The 19,764-nt window shown below is 47.2% G+C and overlaps 1 protein-coding gene across 12 annotated transcripts in view; it reads left to right on the top strand.

Annotated features, from left to right (window-relative positions):
* Positions 1-19,764, top strand: part of herc1 (HECT and RLD domain containing E3 ubiquitin protein ligase family member 1) — a 108,291-nt gene that overhangs the window by 39,275 nt on the left and 49,252 nt on the right. For 11 of the 12 annotated variants that reach the window (XM_075467264.1, XM_075467230.1, XM_075467254.1 and 8 more), the window contains 14 exons: positions 16-67; positions 1,376-1,647; positions 3,454-3,669; positions 3,763-3,883; positions 5,161-5,398; positions 5,490-5,662; positions 6,924-7,079; positions 7,843-7,949; positions 8,020-8,130; positions 8,212-8,382; positions 12,699-12,938; positions 15,578-15,661; positions 17,339-17,901; positions 19,074-19,701. In XM_075467264.1, coding sequence (XP_075323379.1) covers positions 16-67; positions 1,376-1,647; positions 3,454-3,669; positions 3,763-3,883; positions 5,161-5,398; positions 5,490-5,662; positions 6,924-7,079; positions 7,843-7,949; positions 8,020-8,130; positions 8,212-8,382; positions 12,699-12,938; positions 15,578-15,661; positions 17,339-17,901; positions 19,074-19,701 — 3,132 coding nt within the window. The remainder of the gene's footprint in view (positions 1-15; positions 68-1,375; positions 1,648-3,453; positions 3,670-3,762; positions 3,884-5,160; positions 5,399-5,489; positions 5,663-6,923; positions 7,080-7,842; positions 7,950-8,019; positions 8,131-8,211; positions 8,383-12,698; positions 12,939-15,577; positions 15,662-17,338; positions 17,902-19,073; positions 19,702-19,764) is intronic. The other variant, XM_075467246.1, reaches the window with a different exon arrangement.

Here is a 19,764-nt window from a genome sequence, read left to right as displayed (position 1 = left end):
TTTTTTTTCTTTCAGAGTGGACGGAGGAATGTTGACCTGGACTTGGCCTTCTCTCATAAAAAACGAGGTAAGGAATCTGATAGCAACAGTGGAGTAAAGAAGCTGATGGGGTCTTTCGTTGTCATCGTTCACGTGTTACTCTTCTCTCTGTTTTTTTTTTTATTCTTCTGTCGATAGTTTATTTGCTTCTTTTGGGGCAGTTGAGCCCCAAACACAAGAGGAGCTCCAAGCAAGTAAACGATGGCATGTTTCCTCCTTTCATACCTGCGTGACCGTAAATGCTCCGCCCACATTCTCATCTCCCATGACAAGGCTCTTTAGCTTAAAACGTCTCATGTTTCACTTTTAATGTCGTGAAAACAGCAAAAAAGAAAGCAGGAACATCCGGCTCATTCTTCAGGTTTGGAATGGTCGCGCCGTGGCGGCTCATTCCGGGTGAAGAATGTCACGCTGGAGCGTAGAGGTCACGCCTCTAAAGAAACCATTACAACTTAAAGGGATAGTTCGCCTCTTTTGACATGAAGCTGTGTAACATCCCATATCAGCAACATCATTTCTGAACATCTTCTTACCCCCTGCTGCGTCCTGTGAGCAGAGTTCCAGCCTCGTTTTGGTGTTGATGAAGGTAGTCCGGCTAGTTGGCAGGGGTTAAAAAAATAAAGCGTTTTGCTTCTCAAAACAATATGCGTTCAACAGAGTAATACATTTGAATCACAAAATGGTTCTCCAGGAAAAAGTCAGACCTCACAATCTCTTGGCCCTATTTTCTCTCCCTTTGTATCACTGCCTGCTGCCGCCTGCCGACAGCCGCGCCTGTTACGGTGTTTGCTGCTCGGTCTGCACTTCGGTCTGCTCGGTCTGCACAGCAGGCAGTGATGCTAAGAGAGAGAAAATAGGGCCAAGCGATTGTGAGGTCTGACTTTTTCCTGGAGAACCATTTTGTGATGCAAACGTATTACTCTGTTGAACGCATATTGTTTTGAGAAGCAAAACGCTTTATTTGTTAAACCCCAGCCAACTAGCCGGACTACCTTCATCAACACCAAAACGAGGCTGGAACTCTGCTCACAGGACGCAGCAGGGGGTAAGAAGATGTTCATAAATGATGTTGCTAATATGGGATGTTACACAGCTTCATGTCAAAAGAGGCGAACTGTCCCTTTAAGTTATGTGGACACATGCGCGCTGGTTCCCATTCCACTTCTCAGCCGAAGCATTGGGTGTTGACCACTCAGTGCGTCCATCACAGACCAACTCATGACGGCTGATGAAGGCTTGTGCCCGCATGCACATGATCTCTTTAACAGTGATGATGCAAAGCAGCACAGTCCAGCCGTCCTTTATGCATCTGAAAGGCTGTTCTCCTCCTTTTCAGGCCTACTTCACAGCTCGCCCGACTCGCTGGCTGAGTCCTGGTTCCGGGCCAAACTGAGCCGCCAGCGGAGCTACAGCTCGGCGCACTCTTACGAAGAGTCCGACCTGGACATAAGCCGCTCGCTGGGGATCCACGCCCTCATCGACAACATGGTCAGCTTCATCAGCGGCGACGTGGGCCTGGCTCCGGCCTTCAAGGAGCTAGAGGAGAACATGTCCACCAGCCCGCAGGCCACCATCCTGGCCATGGAGCAGCAGCAGAGCAGGGCGGAGGTGAGGTTCAGTCTGCTCCACAGTCCTGGTCCACGGGACAGCTGAAAAGAACATATTTCTGGGAACTAAACGATGCATCGAAGCAAATCATTTGCATCAAGGACTGTTTGTAATTGAGTCATTCAGCCCCAGCGATGAGCTTTTAGAGCAGGGGTGTCAAACTGGTTCATGAAAGGGCCGTGTGGGCGCAGGTTTTTGTTCCAACCCTGCAGCAGCACAGCTGACTTGTTTCCTTCAATTAACTAAACTGGTAAGACCTTCAGTGCAGACAGTTCAGTTGATTGAATGAAACAAGTCAGCTGTGCTGCTGCAGGGTTGGAACAAAAACCTGCGCCCACACGGCCCTTTCATGAACCAGTTTGACACCCCTGTTTTAGAGCATTGCTGTTTGTTTTGATGTTTTTCAGGTGTGGCATTCACAGCCCGACCAAACCTTATACTATTATTATTATTATTTTAAATGTTCAATTCAATTCAATTCAGTTTTATTTATATAGCGCCAAATTACAACAAATGACATCTCAAGGCACTTAGATAATAAAGTCCAATTCAAGCCAATTGGAATTCAATTCATTGTAATCATAATTATTTTCAAAATAATCCAATTCTTTCATATAGAGTCAATTCAAAAACAGTTTCCCAGCTAAGCAAACCAACAGATTGCACTAAGACTTGTCTTCAGTCCAATCTCCCGGCCTGAGCGTGCCTGAGGCGACTGTGGAGAGGAACGACTCCCTTTGAACAGGAAGAAACCTCTGGCTGAACCAGAACCAGGAAGGGTGGCCAAAAGCCTCGACCAGCTGGGGTTTGAGAGGACAGAAAAGAGGGAAAAAACCCTGTAACACCATTCAAAGGATACCTGTTGGAACAGGGACACACGAGTTAATGACCACAATAATGTCACATGTACATAATATCATTTGAGAAATTAAACAGGGAAAAAGAGAGTAAAGTGAGGAAAGGTGTGACAGATGAGGCCCCCCAGCAGTCTGGGCCTATAGCAGCTTAACTATGGGATGTTTCAGGATCACCTGAGCCATCCCTAACTATAAGCTTTATCAAAAAGGAAAGTTTTAAGCCTGGTCTTAAAGGTAGAGAGGGGACTGATAACTGAAGGCTCTGCCTCCCAAACTGGCAGCTGGTCCCACAGAGAGGGGCCTGATAACTGAAGGCTCTGCCTCCCAAACTGGCAGTTGGTTCCACAGAGAGGGGCCTGATAACTGAAGGCTCTGCCTCCCAAACTGGCAGCTGGTTCCACAGAGAGGGGCCTGATAACTGAAGGCTCTGCCTCCCAAACTGGCAGCTGGTTCCACAGAGAGGGGCCTGATAACTGAAGGCTCTGCCTCCCAAACTGGCAGCTAGTTCCACAGAGAGGGGCCTGATAACTGAAGGCTCTGCCTCCCAAACTGGCAGCTAGTTCCACAGAGAGGGGCCTGATAACTGAAGGCTCTGCCTCCCAAACTGGCAGCTGGTTCCACAGAGAGGGGCCTGATAACTGAAGGCTCTGCCTCCCAAACTGGCAGCTGGTTCCACAGAGAGGGGCCTGATAACTGAAGGCTCTGCCTCCCAAACTGGCAGCTGGTCCCACAGAGAGAGGCCTGATAACTGAAGGCTCTGCCTCCCAAACTGGCAGCTGGTTCCACAGAGAGGGGCCTGATAACTGAAGGCTCTGCCTCCCAAACTGGCAGCTGGTTCCACAGAGAGGGGCCTGATAACTGAAGGCTCTGCCTCCCAAATTGTTTCTCTCGTCAGGTTATTTTCTAACAGTTGGTCTTTTTTCACCACGGCGCCGTGCTGCATCTCCAGCTGAGGCTGGAAGCGCTCCACCAGATCGTGGTGTTGATATCGGGCATGGAGGAGAAGGGCAGCCAGCCGGGGAACGCCGACCGCTCCAGCAGCACCTTCCAGTCCTCGTCCCTGCTCACCTCCGTCAGGCTGCAGTTCCTGGCCGGCTGCTTCGGCCTCGGCACCGTCGGCACCGGAGGGCTGAAGAGGGAGAGCGTGCAGCTGCATCACTACCAGGTAACGAAGCCGCTCAGCTGATGATGAATCCACCAGAATCCTGATGAGAATGTAAAGAGGTGTGTGTAGTGACTGCTTTCACTGCTGTTTCAGGATGGAATAAAAGCAGCAAAGAGGAGCCTCCAGATGGAGATCCAGACGGCGGTCCATAAAATCTACCAGCAGCTGTCCGTCACTCTGGAGAAAGCCCTGCAGGCGAACAAGCACCACATAGGTAATACAGCAGCTGTGGAGCTATTCAGGGTGTTCAATCACAGCTTCACCTGCAGGTGGATGTAGGATCTGTTCTCACTGATGGTCACAGATGACTGAGGCTGTGTTCGAAACCGCATACTTCCATACTTCCATACTACATAGGTCAGGGCTACCCAAATCCGGTCCTCGAGGGCCGACGTCCTGCAGGTTTCAGATGTTTCCCTGCTCCATCGCACCTGATTCAGATCGATGTTTCATCAGCTGGTTTAACAACCTTTTGAAGAGCTCCATTTCATCTAAACCAGCTGTGTTGAAGCAGGGAAACATCTGAAACCTGCAGGACGTCTGCCCTCGAGGACCGGATTTGGGTAGCCCTGACATAGGCTGTGTTCGAAACCGCCTACTTCTCCTACTAACTTTAACTTTTTTTAAGTTCCCGGATGCATACTAGATTCTCTGAAATGTTGGGTATGCATCATGAGGTTACTACTCATACTCAGACTACCCAAGATGCAACGTAACGTGACGTCGCCGATCGTCATTTTCTGTCAAAACAGCAGTTTCAAGCTAGCTACAACGAGGGTAGGTTCACTTCCTGTTTTCATAACAAAAGCACCAATTGTATGGTAATGGCTTTCCCTATGATAAAAGGCAACGGGTATTTTATTTTGTGAAAATAACCGGAAGTGCGTTGCTCACTGCGGCTAGCTTTAGTAGCGCCGAATTCGTGGGAACAAAATTGTAAACAGCCGGTATTTTGTCAGGTTTTGAACACGTTGGGGATCTAAACGACTACTTTCTCACCTGAAAATGTTTCAAATGTTGCTAAAGTTTACAGAGTTTAGAGCTTAAGAGAAATCAGCTTCAGGCCGGCTGATTTCAGCTCGGGCAGGAGCGAAATGCATTGTGGGTAAATGCTCTGCATACTCATCGATCAGACAGTATGCAGAGCATTTACCCACAATGCATCATAGGGAAAGCCATTACGTTACAATTGGTGCTTTTGTTTTGAAAACAGGAAGTGAACCTACCCTCGTTGTAGCTAGCTTGAAACTGACATTTTGACAGGAAATGACGATCGGCGACGTCACGTTACGTTGCATCTTGGGTAGTTTGAGTATGAGTAGTAACCTCATGATGCATACCCAACATTTCGGAGAATCTAGTATGCATCCGGGAACTTCTCGCTTACTCAAACTCGCTTACTAACTCAAAAAGTTAGAATTAGTAGTAGGAGAAGTATGCGGTTTGGAACACAGCCTGAGACTTCTGTCTTCACTCCCTTTTCCGCTGTAGAGGCTCAGCAGCGCCTCCTGCTGGTGACGGTGTTCGCTCTGAGCGTTCGCTACCAGCCCGTGGACGTTTCTCTGGCCATCTCCAGTGGCCTCCTCAACGTTCTGTCGCAGCTCTGCGGCACAGAGACCATGCTGGGGCAGCCCCTGCAGCTCCTGCAGAAACCCGGAGTGTCCCAGCTCAGCACCGCCCTGAAGGTGGCCTCCACCCGCCTGCTGCAGATCCTGGCCATCAGCACGGGGTGAGACGCTCGGAGGCTTTGAAACCAAAAACTCTGAAAGCCCTGAACCCACACCAGAAAAGGACTAAACCCGCCGTTTGTCTCCTTTCAGGACGTACGCAGACAAGCTGAGTCCCAAGGTGGTCCAGTCCCTGCTGGACCTGCTCTGCAGTCAGCTGAAGAACCTTCTGTCTCAGGCCGGCGTCAGCCTCCTGTCGGCTGGGAAAGACGAGGAAGACACCAAGAATGAGGACACTTCAGACCCAGAAAAGAAGGACTTCAGAGGTGGGAGGTTTTCTGTCATAGAAAGTGTTCAGAAGCAGAGTTTATATCAGTTTATTCTAGGGCTGGGCAACGATTAAAACTTGTAATCTAATTAATCGCATGATTTCCCTGATTAATCACGATTAATCGCATTTGTACGCAAAATCCAAACATTTATTCAAAAGTAGTGTATAGCTTTTAGCATTTAGCTTTATTTTAAATGTGCTGCCATATGAATGAAAGTGCCATAACATTTGTTGTGCAAACACACTTTGAACATCAGCATCTTTCTGTAGTTTTTATGTAGAAGCCTCGCTCCACTGTCTGTTTCCTTGAATGACTTGCTGCTATCAGTTGTGTGTTTTGCCTTTAAGTGATATTTTAGACTGGAACTACTACGCTGAGAAGACAATTCAACTTGGCAGTGTTTACAGATGACTTTGGTTCTGTCGACTCCGCCGTCTGGAAGAACTTTAAAATGAACAAAAGCAACAAAAACTTAAATAAATCTGTAATGTGTTCATTAATTTGAACCTTTGTTTAACAGACACATGTACATAGAAATGATTTTCAGGGTCTTCTCTGACCAACTGCTTTGTATTTAGAAAACAAAGCATCAGCACTCAGTAAAAGCTGTTCCAGTCTCATGTTTCCCATCCTGTTCCATCAGCTTCCTTTAATGACTCTTTGTGACGCTTTGGGAACTGAGGACGCTGATTGTTGCAGTTTTTCAGAGGAATCTGGGTCCATTCCTGCTGAATCCCAGATTTCAGCTGCTCAGCAGTCCCTGGTTGTTGCTGTCTGGTTCTCCTCTTCATGAAGACCAAAGTTCTTTAGTCTGACTCTGAGGAACATTTGCTGAACTTATTGATGATTCTCTGATGGAGTTTGGCCCAAAGCGGTGAGCCACGACCCGTCCTTGTTGGAGAGCCTGAACCTTTGGTGGAAGCTGCTGTTATACCCGATCCTGACACCCTCACCTGTCAGCAGCTAACCTGCTGGTTGGAGAATCTGTTCTATAAACTTTTCTGTCTTTATTCGACTCCAGAACAACTTTTACTGAGTTTCTTTGCTGCATCAGATTCTACATTTGTTTCTATTTTCCAAATAAAAGGAAGAAAATCATTTCTCTGGACTTCCATCCGTCCGTTTTCTTTCACTTTTCTCAGGGATAAGCAGGGTTACATATCTGCTAACAGCTCCGAAAGCGCTGGGGTTGAGCTTCGTGCTCCTTCAGCGGCCTTTTAACCGATGATTAATCGATGATTTTCTCGTTTCTCAGCTTTGATCCGGAAGCAGCACACGGCAGAGCTGCACCTCGGAGACTTCTTGGTCTTCCTCAGGAGGGTGGTGTCGTCCAAGGCCATCCAGTCCAAAATGGCGTCCCCGAAATGGACCGAAGTGCTGCTCAACATTGCCGCTCAGAAGTGCTGCTCAGGTAACAATCCTAAATGAAGTAAGATTATAAATATCAGAGAGTATAACAAAGTGTATAAAAGATAAAAGATGCCACAAGAACAGTGCATTTAAGGATTGTGCAAACTGATTGCATTGATTGCACGTGGAACAAAGGAACATTTAGACCTATTTGTACGTGGCTGAGGTAGCTTAGGGTGATCAGAGCTGGACCTGATGGACCGTAAGCCTTCTGTGAGACTCGTCTGTCAAAGATCTCTGAGAGAGAGAGAGCTGCTGCAGGCCAATTATCTTATTACCGTCTCTCACCATTTTTGTTTTTAACCGACAGATTTCCATGAAATGAGATTAAGCAAAAAGTACAAACTGACTCAATGAAAGATCTATAAAACAAAACCATTCAGGTCTTATCAACATTGAAAGATTTTAGTTTGTGCAGAAAGTATAATCTCTGCAGGCCCCTTTGTGCAGATTGTTGAGGTATTTAGGTAGACTTTTTATCAATTATTGTTCCCAAATATTTGAATGAATCTGCCACCTCCACCCTTAATAACTGTTGAGTGAGCTGGATGTGGTGTTTTTCCTAAAGTCAATGACCATGTCCTTTAGTTTTTTTGAACATTTAACTTGAAGAAATGGCCGTCGCACCACTCCACAAAGTCGGTTGTAACTGGCCCGTGGTCGACCTCTCCATCCTGGAGTAAACTGACTGAGACTGTGCGTGTCAGTGTGGTGACTCCTGCACTCATTTGTGTATAAAATAAACAACTCCGTGCTCACCACAGGGGTCCCGCTGGTGGGAAACCTGAGAACTCGGCTGCTCGCTCTTCACGTTCTGGAGGCCGTCCTGCCCGCCTGTGAGGCCAACATGGAGGACGACCAAATGACCCAGGTACGGCTTCGTGCGTCCTCGGTTAACGAGCCCGTCGCTGGTCGGGAGGTTAAAGTGTGATGTCTTTTAGGTCGTTGAGCGGCTGTTCTCCCTGCTGTCCGACTGCATGTGGGAAGCCCCCGTGGCTCAGGCCAAACACGCCGTCCAGATCAAAGAGAAAGTCCAGGAGCTCAAACTACAGGTGGGCGTCCTCTCACACAGACATAAGGACGGTGTTTGTTGTTGTTTGTTTGTGATTCTGAGCGTTTGATTCGATCAACAGGGAGAGGCGGAGGAGGAAGACGAGAACCTTCCCATTCAGGAGGTCTCCTTCGACCCTGAGAAGGCTCAGTGCTGCGTGGTGGAGAACGGCCAGGGGCTGACGCACGGCAGCGGGGGCAAAGGCTACGGCCTGGCCTCCACGGGCATCTCCTCTGGGTGCTACCAGTGGAAGGTACACAACTCTTAATGTACAATAAATGTAAACGTGCTTTATTTCTACAGCCCTTTACAGACAATCCTTACGGTGTACCAAAGTGCTTTACAGCAGGTAATAAATAAAGAGAAGAATAAGTCAAAACAATTAAAAACAATAAAAGAACAGTGAAAACAAATAAAATACAACAAAATCAAATAAGATAAAAGAGTCATCATACTACTGGGTATTAAAAGCCATCCTAAATAAGTAGGTTTTTAACCCAGATGTGAAGAGGCCCAGGTCAGAAATAAGACGCAGCTGGACGGGGGGCTTATTCCAGAGCCTGGGGGCAGCTTTGGGAAAAGGCTCGCTCACCCCAGGGTTTGTATTCTGACCTGGGCACTTCCAGCAGAAACTGATCTGCTGACCTCAGAGCTCTGCCAGGACTGTTAAAAGCTCAGATAAATACGACGGGGCGAGGCCGTTAAGAGCTAGCCTGACTACGTCATACTCACGATTCTAGTCAGAATGTGAGTCTGATACCGCTCAATAGAGATTTGAGTATGGGGCGTGTTTCAACCGAACCAGGAGAAAAAATGCCTCTTCGCTCAATTTGATAGACCTACGACCAATCAGAGCAACGTAGTATGTGACGTAGATTAAGCGACACACACTTTGTTGTAGGAAGGACGGCAAAAACATGTTTTCTATCGATAAAAGCCTTTATCGCGTTCCTCTGTTCGTCTTTCAAAATGAATGCAATGTGGAGATCCTGTAGAACAGACTCGATGGCAGAATCTACACACCCTAGCTCTCCAGCGGCAGCCGTGTTCAGCTCTTTAGTGACGTAGTCGATAATGTCCCTGTTGATCATCTGTCCATCATCGTATAAAGCCCGCCCTGGCAATCTGATTGGTCCGACCAATTCTTGGTCGGGCATAATGATTTCCCAACTGAGCAGAGCCAGACTGAACTTCCCGACCAAATCTTTTATGGGCGGGGCTAAGTTCGGCTGGCACCCAGGCTAGTTAAGAGCTTTAAAAACAAACATTAAAAGTTTAGAATCAGTTCTATAAAGGACAGGGAGTTAAGAACAGGAGTGATGTGCACACGGCTGTTGGTGTTGGTTAAAAGACGGGCAGCAGCGTTCTGCACCAGCTGAAGGCGGCTGAAACATTTTAACTTTGGCCAGGAGACGCAGCTGGAAAAAACTAGTCCTGACGACATTGTTAATTTGTTTGTCCAACCTCAAATCAAAGGTCAAAGGTCACTCCCAGATTTTAAGGTCTTTATTCAAACATCTATCCACTACCGTTCTATTTTGTCAAGCGTTAAATGTGCACACATCATGGTTTTCCAATGCATTGTGTAAATCTTTTCCATTTTCCACATTGCCATGACGACATGTCACAAAGACATAGGCTGTGTTCGAAACCGCATACTACATACCAGAGCATGTGAACGGAGCGGAGCGGTGAAATATGGTGAGAGCGGTTTTCAGTTCAAAAGCCGGAGCGAGGATTTCGCTCCGATGCGCTCACAACGTCAATTAAAAATGTCGGATTATAAAATTTGTAAAATAACATTTTTGATTTAATGTAGTCTCGTGTAATAAATTAATAATTAAATAAGAAACGCAGGGCAACATGAATGGAGCTAGATGTTACGTTCACAGCTGGGGACAAGCAGCCACGCGGGCCTTGTCACCCGTAGTAAATGAGAAAGTGAGCAATTCAAGTCGAGGGCGCAACTGTGTGTTCTATGTGGCGGAGCTAGCATTAGCTGCAGAGAGAGTGTGGATAATAAACAGGGAAACACCCGAACTGTAGGGCCTACAAACGCTATCGAGCGTGGATTGTGTATTTGGTCTGGAGTTTTGGGACACGGGAACGCTCGGAACAGCTCAGGTACCGTGAGGACATATTCCCCTTTCTGACTGTCTGAATTAAGCTGACTGCTCAGGTGCTAGTTCTAACCGCGACCCTCGTTTCCTCTGCACACACGCACACACACACACACACGCACGCACACACGCACGCACACACACACACACACACACACACACACTCGCACGCCTCTCTCTCCTCCTGCCTAGCCCAGCCTGGGCTCTCTCTTTGCTGTGTCGTGTGATGCATATTTAAGCTGAGTAATCTGGTGGGCTTCGTCCTGACGTGGTAGTTTTCTACCTGGCGCCCAACATTTTCTAAACATTATTTTTTGTATGTCAGAGTGGCGATAATTTAACAGCCAGGTAAATAAGACAATACACCGGTCACATCATTAAATCAAACGCCGTGTGTCCCAGGGCCCTGTCATAATTACATGAAGTAAAAATGTCAGAAAATTCCTTCTCCTGAAAATTTGAGCGAGCGTGGAGCGATTTCGCCTGAGCAGCAGGAAAATTAAGGTGAGCGCGGAGCGAGGTTTGAGCGGAGCGTCCTGGCGCAACTTTGAGCGGGGAGCGAATGATCGAACATCCTCCTGAGCGGGGAGCGAATGAGCGAACATCCTCCTGAGCGGGGAGCGAATGAGCGAACATCCTCCTGAGCGGGGAGCAGGAATTGCGCTGCGCTGCGCTCCGTTCACATGCTCTTCTGCATAATCATCGATCAGACAGTATGCAGAGCGTTTACCCACAATGCATTTCGCTCCTGCCCGAGCCGAAATCAGCCGGCCTGAAGCTGATTTCTCTTAAGCTCTAAACTCTGTAAACTTTAGCAACATTTGAAACATTTTCAGGTGAGAAAGTAGTCGTTTAGATCCCCAACGTGTTGAAAACCTGACAAAATACCGGCTATTTACAATTTTGTTCCCACGAATTTGGCGCTACTAAAGCTAGCCGTAGCTAGCTTTTGGTGCTTTTGTTTTGAAAACAGGAAGTGAACCTACCCTCGTTGTAGCTGCCGGTTTGACAGGAAATGACAATCGGCGACGTCACGTTACGTTGCATCTTGGGTAGTTTGAGTATGAGTAGTAACCTCGTGATGCATACCCAACATTTCAGAGAACCTAGTATGCATCCGGGAACTTCTCGCTTACTAACTCAAAAAGTTAGTAGGAGTAGTATGAGAAGTATGCGGTTTCGAACACAGCCGTAGTCATAGTAGCATCTCCAGAAACTCTGCCGGTCTGGAAGTGACGGTTTAGGGCTACCGTGTGCGTTCAGGAGCCGGTTAAAGTCTCTAAATAATGAGGAAAAGAGCCTCAGTGCGGCCTTTATCTTCTCCTCCAACACTGGAAATATCGGAGCATCCTTTATTTAAGTCATTCTTAATGACTCCCAGATTTCTGACGGTGGAACTTAGCTTTGAAGACGAGGCGCCAAAGCCAGCCGTCACAGTGTCCCCCAAACACAATGCATTCAGTTCTGTCATCTGTTGTGTTCACTCCTTCCACTCCTCCAGGGAGGTTTTATCTTTTGTTTAGATCGTATCGATTTGGGTCTTGACGAAAACCGGAAGTGAGGTAGTTAAGAAAATAAAAACGGGATAAAACGGGAACTTCTTTGCCGTCATTAAAAGAAGCATACCAGCTACATGAAACTGAAGAACACTTTGACGTACAATCTGATACATTGCCCAACGTGGTAAGTTCATTTTTGAACGTTGTAAACGTTTGCACGTTTTCTGCATGGGTTGTTTCTGCCAAACAACCCATGCAGAAATTAGCATTATGCTATTGAAATATGCTAGCTGTTTCTAAGGGTTCTGTACGTTAGCGGCTAGTTAGCGAAATGCTAGCACTTGTTTAGTTCATTAAACAGATTGAGGATGATGTGTTCAAAGGGAAATTATATGTGGCTTATAATGTTGTAAAATGTGAGTTAAAGCCAGCTCAACTTTGGCTGTGATATGATTATATGTTTTACTGTGAAGCTTTAAAATGTATGATTTAAATTAATTTATTTGTTTACAGTTTAACCGATTTGACCGTGTAATGCACAAGGGAATAAACAACAACAAAGACTAGCTTATGTTATTCGTAATATCATCATTTAAATGAAGAACATTTTGGGCCAACCGCTGCTTAATATCAGCAGTACAATTAACTGTTACTAATTGGCTTCAGTGGTAGATAAATGTGTGAATCGTCTGCATAACAGTGGACAGAAAGGTTGCGCCTGGCTATAAGGCAAGGCAAGGCAATTTTATTTATAGAGCACAATTCATACACAGGGCAATTCAAAGTGCTTTACAGCTACATAAAATCACAAGAAGGCAATAAAACCATTAAATTAAACCATATCTTACCATAACTGACCCAAGTGGTAAGATAAGAACACCGTCTGTCCACAGGCTGTAACTGTAGCTGCTGTGAGGACTCACGATGTTTCCCCTCTTTGTTTCTCACAGTTTTACATCGTGAAGGAGAATCGAGGCAACGAGGGGACGTGCGTGGGCGTGTCACGGTGGCCCGTGCACGACTTTAACCACCGCACTACGTCGGATATGTGGCTGTACCGGGCGTACAGCGGGAACCTCTATCACAACGGAGAGCAGACGCTGACGCTGAGCAGCTTCACGCAGGGAGACTTCATCACCTGCGTGCTGGACATGGAGGCCAGAACCATCTCCTTCGGCAAGAACGGAGAGGTGAGACTCAGTGGGAGGAGCTCCAAATGAGCGGCAATTCTTCATATACGGTAATGTTTAAAAGCCCTGATCCAGCCCTCGTTTCTTTAGGACTCTCTTGTAATCCTGATCAATAGTTCTCCAGCTTTCTGAAGGTCGTTCAATGTGTTTTCTCTCCGTTAAGCCACTTAACTCTGAGTTATCAGTGTTTCCCACAGAATTTTTGGAAACTATGGGGGGGGGGGGTAAATCCACGCGGCGTGAATTTGTGCGGCGTACATTTGTGCGACTGCAGATTTTATTTTATTTGATTGATTTGCACACATTCATTCAAATAAAAAAAATAAATACACAATAAAACACACCAAATTAAAAAAAAAGGAATGTGTGCTGGAGATGTCAGAAACCCTTGTGGGCTTATGAGGAAACCTCATCTTGTCATTAAAACCCAATGATAACAATTGTAATAGAAAATATTTACAGGTTAAAACTAAACTTCATGAAAAATATGAATGGATCATATACAGTGAGGACTTGTGCCTTTTTGAGAAACTTGAAAAGGTTTTCCTTGATAACAAAGGGTGTAGGAAGTACACAATGAGTTCAGGAACACATCAGAAGTGGTTTGGTGTTGATATCTTTAAAAACAAGAGAGCTATTACAAAAATAAAAATCTAAAATGGAATTAACTATGCACACTGAGTAAATGTTCTACCTAAAATGATTTTTCTGGAAACTAAAAGGCTGTGAAAGCTTTATAGTGAGTTCACAAACCCATCCGAAGTGGTTTGGTGTTCATTGGTTGAATATCCAGTGAGAACAAAAAAAGGCGTTGCACTTTTGCGACGGTCCCTAAGCGCTCCGGCTGCCGTAGTTCACTTAGAAGTATATTCGGCGCGGTTACTCTGATCTTTCAGGCTTACTTTGGTGAGTTGATAAAGCCTGTGGTATGTTAGTCTTAGTTTTCTGAAAATATTAATACCATCCTGAGGCTAATTGGTGCGGTTTTCGTGACGCTATTACAATTACAAAGCTGGAAAATAGGCGAATGTCGAATATAAAACCAACTTCACCCCGCTCCGCCTAGTCGGGACGGTTGAACCACACATGCGGGACGGATGAAACACCTTATTTTAAACAGAAACTATTGAGCTTACTATTTTTTTAAGCAACATACCGGACAACATACTAGTGTACTCGTCATTGCTCAAATTTCACATTATTTCTCAGAATATAAATAGGTAAAAAAAAATATGTTTGTCAACGAAATCACGATGATTACAGCTGATCTTTATGCACGCGCACCCACTGATCTATAACGTGTGTCAATCACAGCGACTAATAACACATAAACCTTTTTTGCCACTAAACTTCGAAACTCGGACATTGCACACTTTAGGACATGTTTAATTACTAATTCACCTGTTGTATAGGCATATTGGTTGGTTTTCGAGGAAATCGCTGTGTTTCAAAAAATAAAAAAATAAAAAAATTAAAAAAAAATCGCTGTTTTTCAAACGATTGGCGGCCAAATGGAAACTATGGCGGGCCGCCATAATTTCCTCAATGTATGGGAAACACTGGTTATGAACCATTCATGCAGGAAAAAGGCTCCTAACTCAAGGGATGAACCAGTGTTGTGTCCACACAGAACAGACAACTTAGCAAAGAAGCCGTTTTAAACTGGATCTTTAGGCACTTTGTTCCCAGCAGCCTGTCACAGAGACACATCATTTGTTCCCATTGCTGTTTTTCACACATGCAGCTAAAGCAAAGATAACACAGTGTGACAGACAGAAAACAGGATTTCTGCAGCAACAAGGTGATTCCCAAAGAGCTGTTAGCTGAAAACTTGGCATATCTCAGCATGGTGTGCAGCGTGTCCTTAAAACATTTGAGGAAACTGGACAAGTGGAGGACAGAAGAAGAAGTGTCAGGCCTAAAGAACTATCTCCAGCAGATGAACAGGATCTGAAAGTGATGTCCTTAAGAAAGAGGAAAACATCCAGCAAAGACCTGACACAGGAGCTGAGAGATGCATCTGGACCTTGAGCTGATCCATCTGCTGTTGGCCCGAGCCTCATCAGAAATGGGCTCCATGGAAGGGTGGCTGTCAGGAAGCCGTTCTTAAGGAAGGGAAACAGGGAGAAAAGGCTGAGCTGTGCCAAAGGACACAAGAAGTGGGCTGAAAATCAGTGGCAGCAGGTCTGATGGAGGGATGAATCCTCCCCAGAGCCCGGAGCTCAACATTACTGAAGCAGTGTGGGATCATGTTGGCAGAGAACGCAACAAAAGGCAGCCCACATCCAAAGAAGAGCTTTGGGATGTCCTTCAAGAAGCCTGGAGAACTATTCCTGAAGACTCCTTAAAGAAAGGACAGAAAGCTCGTCTGAGAGGGTTCAGGCTGTGCTGGAGGAGAAAGCAGCTCAGAGCAGATATTCACTTTAAAGCTGCTCAGAGCTGAACTAACTCTGGTTCTGACTCAGATTCTGCGTTTATATTACATATATTATATGTTTCAGTAAATCACTGCAACTGTTTCCAGTTTTCATGGAAACATATAAAGAAATTCTGTTGGATCAGGACTTTCAAACTGTTGTAAGTTTTCACTGTATGTTTACTCTGCGTCCTTCCTTCACTTCCAACTTGTGCTTCAACAGGAACCAAAGTTGGCCTTTGAGGATGTGGACGCCACAGAGCTGTACCCCTGTGTGATGTTCTACAGCAGCAACCCTGGAGAGAAGGTGAGGTTTTACAAAACATTTCATTCTGAGGTCAGTGGCTGTGTTAGAAACCGCATACTTCTCCTACTACTCCCACTACTAACGTTTTGAGTTAGTATGCGAGTTTGAGTAAGCAGAAGTTCCCGGATGCATACTAGATTCTCTGAAATGTTGGGTATGCATCATGAGGTTACTACTCATACTCAAACTACCCAAGATGCAACGTAACGTGACGTCACCGATTGTCATTTCCTGTCAAAACGGCAGTTTCAAGCTAGCTACAACGAGGGTAGGTTCGCTTCCTGTTTTCAAAACAAAAGCACCAATTGTATGGTAATGGCTTTCCCTATGATAAAAGGCAACGGGTATTTTATTTTGTGAAAATAACCGGAAGTGCGTTGCTCACTGCGGCTAGCTTTAGTAGCGCCGAATTCGTGGGAACAAAATTGTAAACAGCCGGTATTTTGTCAGGTTTTCAACACGTTGGGGATCTAAACGACTACTTTCTCACCTGAAAATGTTTCAAATGTTGCTAAAGTTTACAGAGTTTAGAGCTTTAGCGAAATCAGCTTCAGGCCGGCTGATTTCGGCTTGGGCAGGAGCGAAATGCATTATGGGTAAACGCTCTGCATACTGTCTGATCGATCAGTATGTGGTATGCAGTATGTAGTATTAGGGCTGGGTAAAAAAATCGATTGGATCGATTTCATTTAAAATTTTTCAAAATCGATTGGTAGGGCATGAGATCGGTTTTTGTTTTTTTTTCATGAAGTTACTGGTTCCAATCCACACGGCTACGGTAAGAACCGTGTGTTCCCCTGTCCAAGCAGTCATCAACCCACTAATTCTGGGCACCTGTAATTATACCTAGAACTAAGTGAGCTACCATAAAAGTGAAGTGCTGCCCCAAGTGGCTAAATCTAAAACTACACTAAAACCTACCTATAGGTGAGACTAAAATGGCTCCTACAAATGTATTTAATTAAGTAGGCTGTCACGTTGAATATAGTGTAAAATCTTGCTAATACTTCTTTCCACTGGGTGGCTTCAGGTGTTACTAATATAATGTAACAATCTGTTAACACTGTCAAGCTACAGCCATTTGAAATATTGACGTCAAAATGCAACATTTTGGGGTTAAATCCTGGCGCCAAGAGAAGCAGATGGAATCGAATCGAATCGTGATTAATCGATTTAAAGCCCTAAGAATCGAAATCGAATCGATCCAGGAACTTGGCAGTGATTCCCAGCCCTATGTAGTATGCAGTATGGAAGTATGTAGTATCTAGTATGCAGTATGTAGTATGGAAGTATGCGGTATGTAGTATGCAGTATGTAGTATGGAAGTATGCAGTATGTAGTATGGAAGTATGCAGTATGTAGTATGGAAGTATGCCGTATGTAGTATGTGGTATGCGGTTTCGAACACAGTCAAAGTGTCAGAGGATGCTGGAGTGAAATGAAGCGTTTGATCGGTCTGAGCTCCGGCTGTCCTCCGGCTGTCCTCCGGCTGTCCTCCGGCTGTCCTCCGGCTGTCCTCCGGCTGTCCTCCGGCTGTCCTCCGGCTGTCCTCCGGGCTGTCCTCCGGGCTGTCCTCCGGCTGTCCTCCGGCTGTCCTCCGGCTGTCCTCCGGGCTGTCCTCCGGCTGTCCTCCGGCCTCTTTAAACTTCTGGGTGTTTGTGTGTTTCTGACCTTCAGGTGAAGATCTGCGATATGCAGATGAGGGGAACGCCACGGGACCTCCTGCCCGGGGACCCGGTCTGCAGCCCCATGGCCACCGTGCTGGCCGAGGCCACCACGCAGCTGATCCGCATCTTGCATCGCACCGACCTCTGGACCCACCGCATCAACAAGACCATAATCGAGCGGCTCCACAAGATCAAGCCCTGCTTCAGAGAGTCGGCCGCCTCCTCCTCCGGCGGCGGCGGCGGTCAGAGGCTGAAAAAGAGCCGCTCTGTGCAGAGCCGCGAGGAGCACGACACTCAGAGGGAGAACCAAGAGACGCCGCCCAGGACGGAGGAGGAGAGGGGTCGCCACGGGCGGCAGCACGGGCTGGGGGAGCTGTCAGAGCACAACCTCCGGACCCTGTGCACGGACGTGTGGCCGGTCCTGGCCGTGATCGGCGGGGCGGACGCGGGACTCCGTGTGGGCGGCAGATGCGTGCACAAACAGACGGGGCGGCACGCCACCCTGCTGGGCGTGGTGAAGGAAGGCAGCACCTCGGCCAAGGTGCAGTGGGACGAGGCCGAGATCACCATCAGGTACTGCGGAAAGCTTCTGCTGGACTTCCTGTTTTCAGGCAGGCTGGTTGTTCTAAAGCTCAGAAAAGAAGTGGCTTCTTTTAAAAGTTGCTTTAAAGGGATAGTTCGCCTCTTTTGACATGAAGCTGTGTAACATCCCATATCAGCAGCATCATTTATGAACATCTTCTTACCACCTGCTGCGTCCTGTGAGCAGAGTTCCAGCCTCGTTTTGGTGTTGATGAAGGTAGTCCGGCTAGTTGGCTGGGGTTTAAAAAATAAAGCGTCTTGCTTCTCAGAACAATATGCGTTCAACAGAGTAATACATTTGCATCACAAAATGGTTCTCCAGGAAAAAGTCAGACCTCACAATCGCTTGGCCCTATTTTCTCTCCCTTCGTATCACTGCCTGCTGCCGCCTGCTGACAGCCGTGCCTGTTACGGTGTTTACTGCTCGGTCTGCACAGCAGGCGCGACGTCTATGGTGAAAGTGGATGATTGATGGTTCACCTTCCGGCTCCGTTCCACTCCTCACAGTGAATGATGGCGACTGAGAGAGAAAGACTGTTGTTGGAGTTGGAGCTTGTTGATTTTGAAATACAAATAATTCTGACCAAATGTTGACCGGCACACAGTAAACTCTTTCAGAAATGGCAATGTTGTTGTTCTGAGAGGAAGGAGCTAAACCGGGAAAGTGATTCCAGGAAATGATGTTGTTAGCCGACCAATCACAACCCTTGGGGTCTCCGCGAGTCTCCGGCTCCTCGACGGATAGATAAGAGAGCGTCTCCGTAGGCGACCTTAAATCAGCCTTAAGAAAATGGCTCACAGGACGCAGCAGGGGGTAAGAAAATGTTCATAAATGATATTACTCATATGTGATGTCATACAGCTTCATGTTAAAAGAGGCGAACTATCCCTTTAAGACTCTGATGCTGAATGACTGTTTGATGTCAGGATGAAGCTGATTCCTGAGTGTTTCCTGTGACTCGCTGCAGCTCCCTCTCTCCCTCTGTTTCCTCTCCACTGTTGCTTCCTCCTCATCATCATGAACCCATCGCTGCTCGTGACTCCCGGATGCGGCGGCGCCTGTTCAGTCGTGTTGCATGCCGTGCTCTTTCTCTCCTGCTCTTTCCCTCACTTTGTGTTTCCTTCCCTTGTCTCCTTCCACTCTCCACTTCCTTCTATTAAAGCTTCCCAACTTTCTGGTCACCTAGCGACACTCCGCTGTACAACCTGGAGCCCTGCGAGCCGCTGCCGTTTGACGTGGGGCGCCTCCGCGGCCTCACCGCCTCGCTGCTGCTGGACCTCACCTACCTGACCAGCATCCACGAGGAGACCGTCGCCAAGCTCAGCGCGCGGCGCCACGAGAAGAAGCATCGCAACGCAGCCTCCACCGGGCACGAGCCCACCGGCGGCGAGGAGAAGGCGGACAGTGAGGGCCACAACCGCAACGAGCAGAAAGACAACGCCGCCGCCTCGCCCGGAGCGGCGCCGGCCGCCGCCTCGGAGCTGCGGGTGTCGCACAGTCTGGACGAGGTCAAAGCGCACGCGGCGCCCAACTCCAAGTCGGAGAGCGAGATCTCGTCTGTGGCCGGCGGAAACGAGACCCTCTTCTGCGCGTCTCCTCACGCCGCTTCTGCCGAGGGGAACAGGAAGAAGGGTCACGAGCACGCCGCCCGCGGCCACGAGCCGTCCGCCGCCACCACCCAGTCGGAGATCCACGCCGTGCAGCTGTCCTACCTCTACCTGGGCGCCATGAAGGCGCTCAGCGCCCTGCTCAGCTGCAGCAAGTACGCAGAGCTGCTGCTCATCCCGAAGGTACGGCGCCGAGAACCAGTCCGTTAGCGTGGTCGCATCACATCCTACAGAACAGGTCAGGTG

This window comes from Odontesthes bonariensis, chromosome 1 (genome assembly GCF_027942865.1).
Source record: "Odontesthes bonariensis isolate fOdoBon6 chromosome 1, fOdoBon6.hap1, whole genome shotgun sequence".
In the NCBI taxonomy this organism is placed as follows: domain Eukaryota; kingdom Metazoa; phylum Chordata; class Actinopteri; order Atheriniformes; family Atherinopsidae; genus Odontesthes; species Odontesthes bonariensis.
Note: the sequence above shows the minus strand (reverse complement) of the source record. Positions and strands in the feature narration are given on the sequence as shown.